Below are 17673 nucleotides of genomic sequence, written 5' to 3' on the forward strand. Positions count from 1 at the left end.
AGCCACAAACACTGGAGCAAATGCAGAGAGGTGTGGACCAGGAGTGGAGGGGAGCGGATGGGGCTCTGAATGGAAAGACACTCAGGAATAGGACATGTATTCAGCTCAGGAAACGTATAGGTAACATAAAATTACTATTATAAAAAGAAAATATCCCCCCTTACATTCTCCTACAGTCTGTGGTCTTCAACTGACCACCTCCTACAAAACGAGCTGTTTCGTTCAAACAGAGTCATGGTGGTTATTGTTGGAGAGGGAAGCCGTACCAAGTCTTTGTGACTACCAACATAAACTGACAGCTTATGGATTTGTTGACCTCCCCTAAAGGCAATAATTTTCCACTGTTTGGTGGGCAAACACATGTGTTTGAAGTTTATCACGCACTCAATCATTTAGCCTGGGAGACAGGCTAACAGGGAGAGGGCACAGACATCTATGACAAGGGCATGTTGTCTCTCTTTACATGATAGAAATCCTCACCCAAGGCGTTCAGTTCAGATTTGTACCAAACATTCTTACAAATTTGTCACAGAGAACTACTGTGCTCTCCTGCAATGGATTATGTAACGCTGTTTCATACAAGGCTCCATAACACATGAAGATGACAGGAAGCCAACATCAGCTACTGGAAAGCCACTGATCACTTTATTCCACAGAAATGCTTTAAGCTCCATGTCCACAGTGGCTGTCCTGAGGCTGAGCTGTGAGCTGGGGGGTGGAGGGTCCACGCGAGTCTGGAGCCGGTGACCTGTCGCTGGAGGCAGGGGCACGGGTCTGTCGCCCCCTGTCTGCAGGGCGTGTGGGGCAGGGGTCTGGAGGAGAAGGAATGAGAGAAGAGGGGAGACAGGGACACCGCACATCAAGGTCCTGCAGACCAGGGATCCGCACACCCGGGTCCCGCACACCGTCCTTCTGAATGAATTCAGATTACGCTTGGTCTCAGACTTGTGCTTAACGACTTGGTCTCCTGTTCTGCCACATTATCTTCAAGTATTACCACGTTTTTTGAAACAGCTGATAACTATTTATAAAATTGTTCTTTTATCTAGAACATTGTGAGGAGAAAGGTAGCAGGATGGCTGAACTGTTTGCTCCAGAGAGAATTCCTTCATTTCTTTATAGTCAAGCTTTTGTTCAATTGTTCTATATACTGTGCTGCTTGAAAGTTTATGAACCATCCAAACGTGGTCAAAAAAGTAACAATCTTATAAAATGAACATCTAAATCTCAATTTGTAAAGCATATCTTCCAAATAAGGGACACACAGACAAAAGAAATATTTATTATTTGTTCAACAAAAGTAATGTCTCTCAAAAAATGAAATCTGAATGTCTGCCAAGTTCAAAAGTATGTGAACTCTTTTACTTGGTAAAAGCACCTCCTTTTGCAGCCATTACTTCAACCAAACGTCTTAAGTAACCACAAACGAGAGGCTCACATCTGTTTTTGGGGATTTTTGCCCACTCCTCCTTGCACAACTCCACCAGTTGAGATGTTGGAGTAACATTTCAGCATTTCTATGAGATTGAGGTCCAAACTTTGGGCCAAAGTGCAAATCTTCTTTCTGTTAAGCCATTCCTTGGTAGTTTTGCTGGAACCCTTTGGGTCATTGTCTTCTTGCATAATCCATTTCCATCCCAGCTTCAACTCCCTGACTGATGGCAGGAGATTCTGGTCAAGAATTTGTTGATAGGTCTGGGAATTGATGGTTCCCTGGATAATAAGGAATCGTCCAGGTCTGGAGGCAGAAAAGCAGAACCAGACCTTCACATCTCCACCACCATGCTTCACTGTTGGGAGGAGGTTCTCCTCTTTAAATGCAGTGTTGGCTTGGACCCCCCCTAATTGAGGCGTGGTGAGAGACACATCATGTGACCGGCTGCAAAGCAGCACCTGTACTTCCAACTTAGCGACTTTGTCGCTATATTTAGTAAGTATTCAGACTTACTAGCTATAGCTTACCCTCTAGCTATTCTTCTTAGAGGGTTACGTTATTTAGTGATTTTCAGCTGCTTTTAGGACAAACAGTAGCTACTTTCCTTAGTGAGGAGTTGGAAACAACGTAGTGGTCTAGGCTAGCGTTTTTGAGAACGTGTTGCATATGAAGTACTTTATAGCTGCATGTAACTAACTAGCTAGCCAACTAGCTATATGGCGAACGTACAAATTCCATCGTAGTGTGACACTTGTTCTTTTGCTCTATAGTTCTATCCAAAAATGAAGAGAAAAGGTGACATTGGAAAAAGGGTCAGTCGGAGACTCCGAGTTTAGAGACACATTAGAGCAGAGAGACAGATGAACATTCACATAGTGAGGCTGAAACTGAGTTTTAGTCTCTGGTTAAAGATCCATCAGGTTTGTGGTGTTGAAGAGCTCTCTGTTAGTCTATTTCTTAGGTATCTATTTGTAGGTCTGTGGTTGCTTGAAAGAAAACACAAGGAGGTGGAGTTATGGTGGACTGGTACAATATCCACCCCTGGCCTGAGTATTTAAACAGTTAACACCCTGCATATTGCTTTGCATGAAGCCACTTCAGGTCTCCCCAAAACTCTAAGGCTGTATTTGACTCCGCAGCTAGGTGATTTACAAAGAAGAATAATATTGCAAAGAAGAATAATATTGCAAGTTTGCAAGAATAATAATATTGATAATTGATTTATTACTATATTTGATAGTTGATTATATTGTACAGCAAATAACAGTAAAGTAAAAGCACTGAATGGTGATCATTTATTGATCTTTTTATAACAGAAAACTGTATGAATAAATGTTGATACTGAATGTTTACTTTTGCTTCTGAAATGCTGGCTAGGTAAGGTAAGTAAAGGGATCCGTCCCTCCAACAGAACTACTGGTCCAAGACTGGCAACCCCAGTTCAAATAGTCTAGAACCACCACTGATGAGTGCCGGTGCTGATTTGTGCATTATTTGTCTTCCAGTAGTTGAATGGAGCTGGAATCTTTTGGAGATGGTCACAAACTTTCAAGCAGCACTGGGTGTCTGCAACAGCTGTCAATTATTTTACATAGTTTCTTGAATTTTTTCAACATTATCTTCAACATTATCTTGCTTCCTGTTATGCATTACAGTATAGCGTCCACTGCTAAAGTTTTTTGCTATTTTACAGTCTGTGCAATGTCCTCAGTGACCTAGTAAAATTCTCCCTGAGAGCTTTCAGAAGGACTACTGACCTGGTTTCCCCATGTAACACACACACACACCTCCACTCTGTCTAACAAAATATATTTGTTCATGTGTATGAGAACTTTGAAGGCAACCAGTCACAGGGCGACCATTCATGCACCAAAGCCGTTATGCACGCACAAGACTCCGCTATCTTACACATAACTTTATCATACATTAAATATTGGCGTTAAAAAGTGGAATTCACAAGCTCAATGTGACCATTTAAGGTTTGGTTGGCCTTTATTAAAATCTCAGTTGGTTTTAATAAGAATTTGTTTCCATTTGTCTTGATACTTAAATCAATGAAGAGAAAAAAGATTACACCACCAGGTAGGTCAGGTCATCCCATCACCTTGATAACCATGAACCACTCCACTTCAGAATAAAGTATATATTTATTCATGCTTATATATTATTATATGCACCACAAATGCATGTATGTAAATGCTTTTGATTACGCTTCGTGCAAAGCAATGCATGGGGAAAGACAACGAAATCACAATGCAGCTCACTAGTATAAAAGGCAAACAACTGATCAAAGTGGGAGGCTTTGAAGTGTCAGGGTTTGAATGCAAAACACAAAGGTGCCTTCTGAGAAAATGCATCCAGCTCTCAAATGAAAGAACCACATTTCTGAAGGTTTACATGTATACGTTTTGAAGCACAAACCTCTTCATTCAAAGAAAAGACTTCAGAAAAGATTAAACATTAAAATTCTGATTATGTAGTAAGTCAAAGCTGCATAGGAAATTAACGCACTGCCTTTTCCTACTTACCTATAGAAATGAAATGGAAGTCAACTGACAAATTAGTAGTAATTGCAACCAAACACCTTTATGCCAATTAAAACGATGAGTCATAGAGTAGCTGATCCACTCATAAATCTATCCTAGCAAAGTTGACAGACGTGTCTGCCTGTTATTTATCCTCTTCAAAGAGCAAATTCCAATGGGAATTGTCCTTTAGCTTTAAGCTAAATTCAGATGAAGTTGTTCCCCCTTCATTTAAACTAATAAACCAACTTGGTTTTTTTTAACTGTTCACACCTAAAGTGAAAATTCCCCCCCTGGGCAACTTCCAGACCAAGACAAAACTTGTGTTGACCTTTTATGTTGTCTTTGGTGTCTCCTCAAACAGATGTCCTCTGCACTAAGGTGCTAAGACGTGTGCAAGAAAGGTCATTCTTCCCCTAGACAATTACAGGCAATGCTACTTTAAAAATGCATAACAGCTTTTACATTTCCATGCAGTATCGATAATGCTGAACAGATTCCCCGGTGATGTTTAGACCATTGTATCAAAACCTTAGAGAACATCTGGGTGGTAGAATTAGTCCACGTCTCACACTTGCCTGCACCAATAAAGCTTAAATCTTAAACGCATTATACATTGTAGTTGACAGCTACAAAGAATGCGCTTATTCATGAAGATGGAAAGGACAAGTTTTCTCAAAGGGGGACGTAGCTGCTCTTTGGACAGGTTGTGTCTTTTACTGGGGGACAGAGCTGTTCTTTGGGCAGGTTGTGTCTTTTACTGGGGGACAGAGCTGTTCTTTGGGCAGGTTGTGTCTTTTACTGGGGGACAGAGCTGTTCTTTGGACAGGTTGTGTCTTTTACTGGGGGACAGAGCTGTTCTTTGGACAGAGCGGAGCGGCTGTGCCCGTCATCTGCTTGTTGGTCCGTTGCCGTTTGCCAGTCAGCAACGTGTAGAAAAACGGATTCACACACGAATTCCCGTACGTCAGTCCCGTCAGTATACGGTTAACTGTGACCTGGGTGCCCACAGGCACCATGCGTAGGACGTCCGGTCGATACAGCGGCAGCAGTTGCCAGATCCAGAACGGGAGGAAACAGGCCCAGAACGTGAGCACGATCCCCAGGATGAGAAGCAAGACTTTGGGCCGAGGGGCCCGGGGCGGGTACGCAGAGCTTCCCCCGGCCCAGGCTGGCTGGGTCTGAGAGACCCAATACAGCCTCCCCAGGGCTGCATACAGACCCCCGATGGCTAGTCCTGGGCCCAGGATACTGGTGCAGAACAGTACGCTCAGGTAGGCTTTGGAGCTCATCTCGTCCCAGGCCGGAACGCACAGCTTGCCTTCCTGGTTGTCTCCGTCTTCCAGATGAAGCGTGATCATCATGGGCAGGCTGAGTGCCAGGGCGAAGCCCCAGGCCAGAGCCACGCGGAGCAGCCCCGAGGACGGGGCCGAGGAAGCGGCCAGCGGGTGGGCCACGGCACGGTACCGGTCCAGGCTCATGGCGGTGAGGGTGAAGATGCTGGCGTGCATGGTGAGCAGGTCCAGACTCAGCAGGAGGCGACAGCCGAGCTCGCCGAAGGCCCAGTCTGACGCCAGGCTGTCGTAGACGATGAAGGGAGCAGTGGAGAGGTAGAGCAGGTCCGCTAAAGCCAGACTGAGAACCTGCAGGTGAAGGGAGGAAGAGGAGGAGGAGGGAGAGGAGGCAGAGGAAGGGGAAGAGGTCTGGACACAAAGGGGAGCCATACAGCAGCTGAGTGCTATGCGCCTCCTCCTTGGGCCCCTGCGGCGTTGGATGAGAAGCCCCAGTGTGTAAAGGTTTCCCAGAATGCCGAGCAGGGAAAGGAGCGAGAGAAGGAAGCAGAAGAGGACGGTGGAGGCCACACTCGGGGACGGAGAGACTGAGGGGGAGGAGGAGGGGGTGGAGATGTTAGAGAGGAAGGCGTTGGTGTAAGGTGGAGAGGTGGAGAGTGAGACCTCCATTTGGCATGAACACAAGAAGCTTCAGTTAGGTGACTGGCTGAGAGGTTAATGTGAAATGTTGAGTGTTAATCTAAGAGTTTGGGGGTGACAGCCATAAGAATTGTTACAGCATCACAGAAAAAAGAAGGTGATCTGTTAGTCCTCTGCATTTAAGTGAGAAGAGGGAGAGATGTGTGTGGAGGAAAACAGCAAATCAGAGATCAAAATACAGCCAGACCACTCACAGCACGCATGAGTTCTAAATCATTTAATAACTACAAATATAAAGACATGTTATTAAAATTTTACATTAAAATCTGACATGATATAATTATTAGACAAAGTAAATAGTATCAAAAATGTCAATTACAATGTCACAGAAAACACTGGCCTAATTATATAATCATATGCGTAAGGTCCTTTAATTGCCGGTACTTTGACGTTGACAGTTTGACAAAATTGACAGCGGTGTTAACGTCTTCAGTATTTCTTTAAGATTGAATAATTGTATTTGTGATTAATTTTGTTTACATATATATATATATATATATATATATATATATATATATATATATATATATATATATATATATATATATATATATGTAAGTATATATTTATGTAAGTTAAAGACGTTCTGCCTGCGCAAAATGCGGATTTCAGCAAGAAAGGGGACTAGGGGGACTTCACAGTTTAACAGATAATCGCCACTTCATCGTTATTCACTTTTAAGAAATCGTAGCCCAGTAGTTTGGCTAGTTATGTGAGTTTTTTACGTTATGTTGGAAAACCGTTCATCAGTTCTAGAACTGAAATTGTTATAAACTCAAGATAAGCTGTTCTCGCATTAGTAATGCGTTAATGTAATTTTACTTTAATTATGAATTATGAATAGCACTATGAATTTAATGTAAATAGCCTATCAGTGTTCTAAGTTGTGCATTCCTCGGCGGTAGCTCCTTATGGGGCTCCTATCACGGTCTATTCTGTATCGCGGAGGTTGTAACACTATCTGCGGGGAGATCAAACGCGAGTGTAGACGGCACATGGTGACCCTCTAAACGCGGGGTTAAGAGTTACCGTGGAAGGGAGCACACACGTGGGGTTATACTGGAGCCACGGAACGGTGTGTCCTCCTGTATCTCTACGTGGAGCTAATCTCCAACCAGACGGACGATATTAATATTTAATATTTATGCATAATATGCTTAATATTTCAAAGCACAAGGCAAGTAAATAAATATACACTAGGGCGGTGTTAAAGTGTTTTTAGTCTACACAAAGAGATTTAGAGTTGGAGTACCTAAAGGATAATGAAACTTAATTATTTTATTGTGGGCCTATATTATGAGAAACGAAATAATGTATCCAATAAAAGCCACAAATATGAACTAACCTACCTGTCATGAAAAGCTGCTTAAACATTGTGTAGCTTCTGCAAAACCCATTTTTTCTTTATTTGTTTTTGCTTTTCCTTTTTTAACAAAACTTGAACTGATTTAATTGTGGAATAGTTTTAAATAATTAGCTACACTTTAAAATAAAATGATTTAATAACTGTATATAAACTGTGGTCTAGTAAAACTACATAACTGTATTTTAACCGTGCTCTAGTAAAGCCTATACTCTATAGAAGGATTATGTATGTAAATATGACTATGTCTAATAGCGCAACCCTTCAGTTAGTTACTAGAATATACAAATGACGGAGAGCAATTATCTAGTTTTCAGTCAAATGACAGGCAAGATATTGAAAGCAATTTGTCCTCACCAATGGTTTACTTACTTGACTTACATTGCTCTTTTTCTTTGCCGCAACTGTGACACTTAGGATGAAAAACCGACATATTGCATACTAAACAAACCAAAGTAAATTTCTACTTACCATTGACTACAGTGCCAACAATGTCATATTCCGATTAGTGAAGGCTGGTCTGTCCAGGGAAACCAGAGAGGTCTCAAATTTCCTTAAGACGAAATTTTTCCCCCATTAAAAAAAATTGCGGATTTATCCGATTGAATAGCCCAGTTGAGGATATTTTAATATTGATTCAGATGTCTTAAGAAAACTTCGAACTCACGATTAATCGCGCTCACCTTGCGAACCTCGCGCCTGCAGTTCTGACTCGTGGATGTTCGCGAGCGCAGAGGAGGAAGGAGGGGTAGTGGGGGGGGGGGGGGCGCTTAATGAATACACAGACCAGGGATGACAATGTAGTTGACTGCAGCCGACCTGGCACGGCCTACCATTTCGATTATTTTAGGTTCTGTCTCACATGCTGGTTTATTATTTGGCGAGTTAAAGCCGACTGCGTATGCTGAATTGTTGTTTCGGGCAAATTTACCAGCTGTACCAGCTTTAGTAAAAACACAATAAACTGAACACAGTAAAATCACATTTGCAAGGTCCTAAGGAATTTGAGTTTACCATAATAAAGTACTTGTAAAGGTCTTCTAGCAGAGTTTATCTATATAAGGAATTTTCTTAATTAGGGTTCTACTGACACCAAAAACAAAATCTAAAAAATGAAATTGTTGCTTCATGAGAAAAGAGAAAGATGACTAAATATGGATGTGAGTGCCTGCTTTAGTTTATACGCATAACTGTTCTACTTTAGAGTGTTCAAATGTCACTACTAATCACAGTATACGTGTGACTTAAATCCATTAGCCTACCAGAGACCATATTTAGCCACTGGAATTGGTTAATCATTCTTTAAAAATGCTGGATGATATTCTGATATCCTGATACTTACTAACCAAACCACAAGCCTTCAAAACAATTTCATCACAAAATAATAGTCCTTCAGGACCATACAGGAATACATTGCCAATGAAGGAAAGGAAATGTTTGAAAACTGTGGCAAAAGACATTATCATCTTCTGCAAAACTCCAGGCGTTACTTCATATTCATATAATATTCATGCTGTGTTCATATCATACAAAAATCCTGAAAATAGAATAGGAAAAATATAAAGCAGAAAAGCAGTTGAGAACTAGAGAAGTATTCATGATGAAGATGAGGTAAATATAACAGATGAAGATGAGGGACTCAAAGGTCTGTCAGGGAGTATTATTTGTTCTTAAAGGAAAATGCGCTTCATTGCTTTATATCACAACTGAAATGATTCAACTACAAATGTAACAAATATAATTAAAATACAAATGTGTGGTTGTATACAATATTTGGCCTCAGGCGTGACTGTGTTTACATGTGAGCATACCTTTTTTTTAGTGAGACGGGTAATGTTCATAAAATGTGAAAAGTGCTCTAATTATGAAAGTCTATTACACTCAGGCTGTTCTGTTTCTTTGATGTATACGTACGATGCAGAAATAGCAAACATATCTATTAAACACATATGAGCTGGTCAGGACACACATGCCCTTTCCTGTAAAATGAGGATGACTCATACGATGAAGGCAGTCCAGTGGAAAGGAACATGTGTCTAAGCCACCGACCAGAGAGAGAGAGAGAGAGAGAGAGAGAGAGAGAGAGAGAGAGAGAAAGAGAGAGAGTTATAGTTCTGTCTCCTCATGAGCTACTGACACCAACTTCAGCTTCAGTCCTCATGCCAACACACACATACACACACAGAACAGAAACACCACATGCGTTTCATGGCCAAGACACACATATCTGCACATCCAACACATCTCTGGGCCAACACACACATCACCAACACACTTCTACTGTACATCAGCACTCAACACCAATACCGCTAACACTCAAAGACATCTAACCCATGGAGTGCAAAGAGAGCACCCGAGGGGCTTCAGGAGCCACGCTCCTACACCGGGCCAAGAACATGCAGCTCTCTCACCAGCTCCTACACCGGGCCAAAAACAGGCAGCTCTCTCACCAGCTCCTACACCGGGCCAAGAACATGCAGCTCTCTCACCAGCTCCTACATTGGGCCAAGAACATGCAGCTCTCTCACCAGCTCCTACACCGGGCCAAGAACATGCAGCTCTCTCACCAGCTCCTACATTGGGCCAAGAACATGCAGCTCTCTCACCAGCTCCTACATTGGGCCAAGAACATGCAGCTCTCTCACCAGCTCCTACATTGGGCCAAGAACAGGCAGCTCTCTCACCAGCTCCTACATTGGGCCAAGAACAGGCAGCTCTCTCACCAGCTCCTACATTGGGCCAAGAACATGCAGCTCTCTCACCAGCTCCTACATTGGGCCAAGAACAGGCAGCTCTCTCACCAGCTCCTACATTGGGCCAAGAACAGGCAGCTCTCTCACCAGCTCCTACATTGGGCCAAGAACAGGCAGCTCTCTCACCAGCTCCTACATTGGGCCAAGAACATGCAGCTCTCTCACCAGCTCCTACACCGGGCCAGACTGGAAGAACTCTCTTTCTGAGGGGAGAACCCAGCATATGCATGACAAAATTTTATAATAGCTGATCACACAAAATATTGTTTACGTTTAGATATGTTCAGCTCATTATGGTTGTGTGTGTGTGTGTGTGTATACTATGGTTTTGTATGTGTGTTTATATGTGTCTTCTCAGTAAAACAGTTGCTACCAACATGTTGGGATAGGCCTGTTAGAAAAGGTGGACACACTTTGCCAAACCAGGGTCCAGTGACAGAGGTTTGCATGTCCCAGGCATGTGCTCTGTGTTTGCACACATAAGATGGACAGAGACAGACACCAGGCCAGAGACGAGAGCAGGGAACATACCTCTCACTGCAGGGTGTGTGGAATTTCAACAAATACCTGGCACAGGCCTGCCAAAATAGGCAGAGGAGAGAGAGAGAGAAAGAGAGAGAGAGAGAGAGAGAGGGAGATTATTTTTGTGGTACTTTGCGATACAGTGGCACAAAAACATAAAAACACTGATATATCAAAATGTATTTAGATGAGTTTATAGGAAATATAGATAAGATATATGATCTTTTTATAGGCAATATATTAAATTATTTCTTGTAGGAAATGTAACTAACCAGTGCTTATAAGGAATATAGTTAATCTTTTTTATACATAATCTAAGTGGTTATAGGGGATATAGCTCACCATATCAGCATGTCTTTGTACTCACACAGCACTGAACATTACTGATGACTTTCTATCCCTCCATTTTACTGAAAATAATGCAATATTCCAAATAAATGCACTAATATCAACTCAGTTCAAATTAATATCACCATGAGTAAACATTTTACAAATAAAAGAAAGCAAACAACGAGTAATTTTCCAGAATAACCTGATCATCACAGCGTGTCCTCATCTATGAATAACCTGATCATCACAGCGTGTCCTCATCTATGAATAACCTGATCATCACAATGTGTCCTCATCTATGACAGAAAGCCTTTGTTGTTGAAGGAAGTCCAGTCCTGGTCAATGGGTGTAGGGTTCCTGAGTGGGCACACTCTGTGAATTTCAGTGCTCTTCATTATAGAGAGGACTGAAATGATCAGGTTATTGGAAGAATTATGACTCTCACCATAAACATCAATGGTCCCCTTAAATTTGCCAGTGTCCTTGTGCTTTAACTACATTATGTTAATTAATTCTCTAAAGGATTTGACTATCTGCTGACAGATATCCTACTTGTTTGCCTACATCTGAGCAGCAGATTTAATTAAATGGGCGGACAGTTTCACATGTAACAAATGGTCTGTTTCCCTTTCTAGATAAATAATCAAGGCCAAGATGAATTGCCTATCCACCGTGTCTGGCTGTAGAGTCTATATTGTTGGACTCTGCCAGATTAAGTCAGTTTCCTTGACCTAAGTCCTATTATAATGAACATATGACACTATGGTTCCACTTAAAGCCATCTGAAGGCTTAAAGCCTTTTTTTAACATCAACATCAAGTTTGTTTCTCTTGTACTAAGTACCAACAATAAAAAAAAGACAATATATATGTCTTTGATTTTATGTTTGACTTCAATGTATTGTCATTATGGTATTATACCATCATTATTTTAAATCAATCCTTCTACAGTAAATCAATGGTCAGACAAAACCATAGAGTGCCTTAAACACATGCATAGTTTTCCTGTGTGGAAGAATTCGACGTTTTGACAGAGGAAATAACATTTTCAATAATGTGTGGTTGGCTCTGTCTGAGACTGGTTACTCCAGATGGAAACAATATGGCCTTTGGCACACTGTGTGACTGGGAGCTTTGGCACATGCTGTAACCCACTAATTTCAATTCGCAGGTCTAGAGTTAACCTCTGGCTATAAGCTCACTGTAATGTCAGCAAAATCAACTTTGGAAGGACTGAAATTAGAGTATAGTGAGAGTATAGTGTATGTCATGCTGTTATTAACATGACTAAAAACCTGAGCATGTGTAATAGACCAGCTGAAATTGTACATTAGGTCATCAAGGTTGAATAAATTATACTCAAAATCAAAAGCCAGAGGTTATCCAGAGGTCAAAGGTCAGAATTGTGCATTTACATGCAAATTTAAACGTGTAAATCTAAAAAAAATACAGCTAAAGATACAGACCTAACTTTGTCTTTAGCAGATTTTGACTACGTGTATAACAGTTAGCTATGTGGTGAGTCAATGGGGTGAATATTCTACATTTTAGTGTACTGACAAAAAAAAGGTAATGATATTAAAATTAATTTTATTTTATTTACTAATTGAAATTAAACATATCTCTAGGCTTTATGTTTAACTTTGAATATCTGAATACATTTACTGAAGACCTTTAAAACTTTAATTTTGGTCCTCTGGACATCTGCAAATTTCACCATTTCTCTGGGAATCGAGGCCATCTGAGCATGTCTGTATTGTCTGACTGTAGTGTTGTTTTGAGTTTAAAATTCTAGTAACTTTTGCTTTTTATTTAAATTTACCTTAGGTACACGTCTTTCACTGCATGGTGTTATCACTAACGTGCTAAATCACTTTGGCAAATGACTGTTGTTGACACTTGACAAAAATGACACTTGACTAACAGTATTATTTCTATTTTTGCTTACATTATGGATTTGTGTAGGTTATGTACAAACTTTATAATCAGCTATGATGACTTACAACTTGATTAGGTCATACTGGTTCCATTACATTCAGAAGCATGTAAGTCCATTTCTGGACCAGCCTACTGTGAAGATATGTGTATGGTCTGCAGATTCAAGCTCCTTACAAAAATAGCTGTTTCACAACGATATACCACACTGTCCTCTACTGGCGGTTTGATGCCATCTCAATATTACAACTCACCAACATGCTGTCTTCTTTTCTTTGGCTTATTTAGTGCAATCTCATTTATAAAGTAAGTCACAAGGCTTGTCATTTGTGTACTGATGTAAAATGATTTACATGTAGATACAATCGCTTTAAGGGCTGCAGGGTTTCATTAGATTTAGAAATCATCTGTCACAACAAGGCGTACATATGATGGTGTGACATATCTACTCCGTATCATAGACTAATCAATCATATACAAGAAATCACCAGAGGCATCCTGGTGTACATGAGCTGGAGAGGCAGTAGTAACAGGCAGTAGTAACATAGAATCTTAGGATCTTACGTCACGTTGCTATAACATGGGGATCAGTTTGTAGTGGTTCACTGATATCAAAATGTTTGAATGGCCCTAGATAAATTTTATGTTTTGATGACTTTCTAATTGAAAAAACAAACTTAAAAATAATGGCTTTTCACAGGTTTTAGTGTATAATTTATATTTATCGTGTTTTTGTTTGTTTTTATTTTGTGTAAAAAACAATATTTAATAAAAAATGTGCAGGAGTTTGTTCAATGTAAAGGCTGTAAATGTACTGTCAGAAAATCAATAAGATCTTGAACTTAATCATGGATGTTACATCTTTGCAAATGACTGTAAATATTCCAGCAACATGTACAGGTGCCAATTTACAGACACATGCTGACACAAAGTGTTTTAAGGGGAGTCTATATTGTGCCTGTAGAGTTGTATATTTACAAATATTTTATGAGATTAATGAAGATGTGAAAGTCATACATTGTCTTGATGTTACACCCAGTAGCTTTCCACTAGCTACTGACACCTATAAATGACTTACATTTCTCTACTTTTTGTGCCTGACACGGACATTTATCGTGTTAATGCCTTAGTGTGTGTTGACAAAGCAGTCTAGTGGCTCAGGTAAGTATCAGTGTGCTAGGAACACGCAGCCTACAGCCAGATGTTCCTCCACAAAGTGAAGTGTCACATTTCCACATGCCAGTGTCTAAAAACGAAATGTCGATGCCATCGGTACGTTCCACTTTCATATGTACGTTAGATGCTGGTGTCAGTAGTGTATAACGGCCCTCCAACGTAAGATGCTGGTTTCAGCAGGCCCGTTGACAGTCTTGCTAGGGCCCGGGACAAGAATGTCTAATGTGCCCCCCACCCCCCACCCCCCCCGGCGCACGTCATTTGAATTTCGTCATTTGACAATATAGCCACACATCAAAGCTGTTTCTGACAGCTGACTGGTTATATACTTGACGCGTCGCGAGCGGTGCGAGGGTTCGCGCGAAAATGACGTAATCGCAGTGGCACCGACCGTGTGCGAGGGCCTCGCGCGCTGTCCATGCGAGGTCGTGCACCTCTTGACTTTTGTAACTTCGCGCGCGACGCGCTTCAGCGCAATGAACAAAGTCATGTTTGCAGGGTTCATACACCTTTATAATGTGGAATTAAAGCACTTGTACTTCACTTTAAAGGTCAATTTCAATATTTTCCAACACGTTAAACTTAATTGAGTTAAATATTTATACATTTACTCGAAATAATTCGCTTTTTATCACATTATTTAATGGTTGTTTATTTTCAAAACGCCCAATCTTAACGTCTTCACGAGAACTGTTCAGTCAGACAGCTATTTGTTGTGAAACAAAGTAGTTACTTTCAAGCATTTTCAAGTACTTTAGCCTAAATTCCAGCACTTTTCAAACCTGGAACACAATGCAACATTAAAATTCGTCAGGTAAATGTTTTCCTTTCTTTTCTGCGCTCCAGATTTCTGTATTTACTTTAACTATCCACCACTGTATTTCCCGCTGTTGTGCGGGTACCAGCCAGTTACGGTCGGTGCTGGATCAAACCATTTTCCAGTGGGATGCGGGGGTGTATGCACTTAATGGAAAATATGCAGATAGGTTAAAAAACATATATTTTAGCCATTGAGTTTATTTTGAGTACAGAATTTTATATTAATGAAAGATTTCAAGATTATTTAAAAATTATAGACTTTAAATAAAAAATAAATTGCTGGGCTCTTTGATGGGCCCCCCTGGCCCTGGGGCCCGGGACAACAGACCCGGTTGTCCCCCCCTGTCGACGGGGCTGGGTTTCAGTAGTGTATAACGGCCCTCCAACGTTAGATGCTGGTGTCAGTAGTGTATAACGGCCCTCCAACGTTAGATGCTGGTGTCAGTAGTGTATAACGGCCCTCCAACGTAAGATGCTGGTGTCAGTAGTGTATAACGGCCCTCCAACGTTAGATGCTGGTGTCAGTAGTGTATAACGTCCCTCCAACGTAAGATGCTGGTGTCAGTAGTGTATAACGGCCCTCCAACGTTAGATGCTGGTGTCAGTAGTGTATAACGGCCCTCCAACGTAAGATGCTGGTGTCAGTAGTGTATAACGGCCCTCCAACGTTAGATGCTGGTGTCAGTAGTGTATAACGGCCCTCCAACGTAAGATGCTGGTGTCAGTAGTGTATAACGGCCCTCCAACGTTAGATGCTGGTGTCAGTAGTGTATAACGGCCCTCCAACGTAAGATGCTGGTGTCAGTAGTGTATAACGGCCCTCCAACGTTAGATGCAGATGCATTTCCAGGTTATTGCCACCACAAGTCAGCTGTGTAGCTCTCACTCTCTCCCCTTCTCTCTCCCTGTGCCTGCAGAGTGGTTTCCACCAATCACAATCAGTCTCTTTTGTCATTTACGCAGGTTTAAAGCAGACAGCCAATCAGCAGCAGATCACGCGGCCTGTTACAGTCCTTTAAAATCGACACTTGTGAAGAATGACACACAGCTTGAACAGGGGCTGTAACTGACTCGAGTTCAAGAATACAAGTTCAGTTTGAAAGTGCCGAAACACAACCACCCCCCCCACCCCACACAAACACACTTTTGTCAGATTAAAACAATACTAAAATATCACACACACACACACACACACACACACACACACACACATATAATGGAGACCAACATTGCAGGTAAGTATAATGGAGCCCAATATGGCAGGTATGTATTATGGAGACCAATATTGCAGGTAAGTATAATGGAGCCCAATATGGCAGGTATGTATAATTGAGCCCAATATGGCATCCATCCATCCATCCATTATCTGAACTGCTTAATCCCCACTAGTCAGGGTCACGGGGGGGGGGGGGGGGCTGGAGCCAATCCCAGCATCTCCAGGCGAAGGCAGGGTACACCATGGGCAGGTCGCCAGTCCACCGCATGGCCAACACACACACTCACACCTACAGGCAATTTAGAGTGATCAATCAACCTAACACGCATGTCTTTGGACTGTGGGAGGAAACCGGAGTACCCGGAGGAAACCCACGCAGGCACAGGGAGAACATGCAAACTCCACACGGAGCAGCCCAGACCGAGAATCGAACCCAGACCGCCTTGCTGTGAGGCAACAGTGCTAACCACCACACCACCATGCCGCCCCCCAATATGGCAGGTACGTATAATGGAGCCCAATATGGCAGGTACGTATAATGGAGCCCAATATGGCAGGTACGTATAATGGAGCCCAATATGGCAGGTACGTATAATGGAGCCCAATATGGCAGGTACGTATAATGGAGCCCAATATGGCAGGTACGTATAATGGAGCCCAATATGGCAGGTATGTATAATGGAGCCCAGTATGGCAGGTATGTATAATGGAGCACAGTATGGCAGGTATGTATAATGGAGCCCATTTTATCATCAGGAAACAGTAACCTCTTGCTCACTATGTTTTTATGCAGCACACTGAGTTTATCTCACCACACAGCAGGCCTGTACTGTCACATCGTTCATTAACAATGCCCTGGAGTGGGTAAATGAACTGGGGGATTTGTTTGGTCAGTCAATGAAGCTAAAAGACATTTTGAAGGGCATAGCCAAGTCTGAAGTGAGGAGGACCTCTGAGATCAGACCTCTCTGTCCAATGAGGTGGACAGTTCGCACTGGTGCCATCCGTGCTGTAGTATGAATGCATTATTTCATTCACTGGCTGAGATAGTAGCAAGTCAATCTGACCCGGCTGTAAAGGCACATGGTTTGCATGACAAATTTCTTCAGGGGAATGTTGTCCTTGGTGAGTGGAGATGCTGAATAAGTCCCACCAGGACACAGACAGTAGATGGTGTGCTTTCTGCTGTTCACTGTGTTCCAGAGACGTTTAAGACCAAAGCAACAAACACTTAATCTCACTCCTATTATCTCTCCACGAGCTTACAAGCCACCTCAGCATTTCACAAGCCATGCCTCTGCACATAAACACCTACCCCCCATAAAATCTGGATGTTGTGTATAAGCAGTTCAGGGTCTGATTTCTGCAGAACTGAATGCAAGTGATCAGAGATGTTGAATAAGTCCTCTTGACTGGGGGAGGTAAATGATATTGTGAAACAGTACCCAGAACTAAACTCTGCCTGAATGAAAGTACAATTAGCAGTATTTAGGACAAAATACAGTTTCTGGCCTAGCAGTGAAACGTCTGTCGTTTTTCAAGGGGTGGGTCACAGTTGCCTCCAGAGGCTGAAAACATGGCTGCCAAGAACTATGACACAAACACACCT

The 17673-nt window shown here is 41.9% G+C and overlaps 1 protein-coding gene across 2 annotated transcripts; it reads right to left on the bottom strand.

Annotated features, from left to right (window-relative positions):
• Positions 1 to 3207: 3207 nt before the first annotated feature.
• On the bottom strand, positions 3208 to 8041 carry uts2r3 (urotensin-2 receptor 3). Of its 2 annotated transcripts, none has more exons than XM_076988489.1 (3): positions 7998 to 8041; positions 7786 to 7867; positions 3208 to 6064 (listed from the first exon to the last, which is right to left on the bottom strand). In XM_076988489.1, exon 3 carries the CDS (start codon positions 5919 to 5921, stop codon positions 4800 to 4802), a length of 1122 nt encoding a protein of 373 aa, XP_076844604.1. In that variant the 5' UTR covers positions 5922 to 6064; positions 7786 to 7867; positions 7998 to 8041; the 3' UTR covers positions 3208 to 4799. The 2 variants fall into 2 exon arrangements, with proteins under 2 accessions (XP_076844604.1, XP_076844601.1); XM_076988486.1 differs by having other exon boundaries at positions 7982 to 8039.
• Between the last annotated feature and the right edge of the window lie 9632 nt (positions 8042 to 17673).

Source organism: Brachyhypopomus gauderio, unplaced genomic scaffold, assembly GCF_052324685.1.
Source record: "Brachyhypopomus gauderio isolate BG-103 unplaced genomic scaffold, BGAUD_0.2 sc62, whole genome shotgun sequence".
NCBI classification, from domain to species: Eukaryota; Metazoa; Chordata; class Actinopteri; order Gymnotiformes; family Hypopomidae; genus Brachyhypopomus; species Brachyhypopomus gauderio.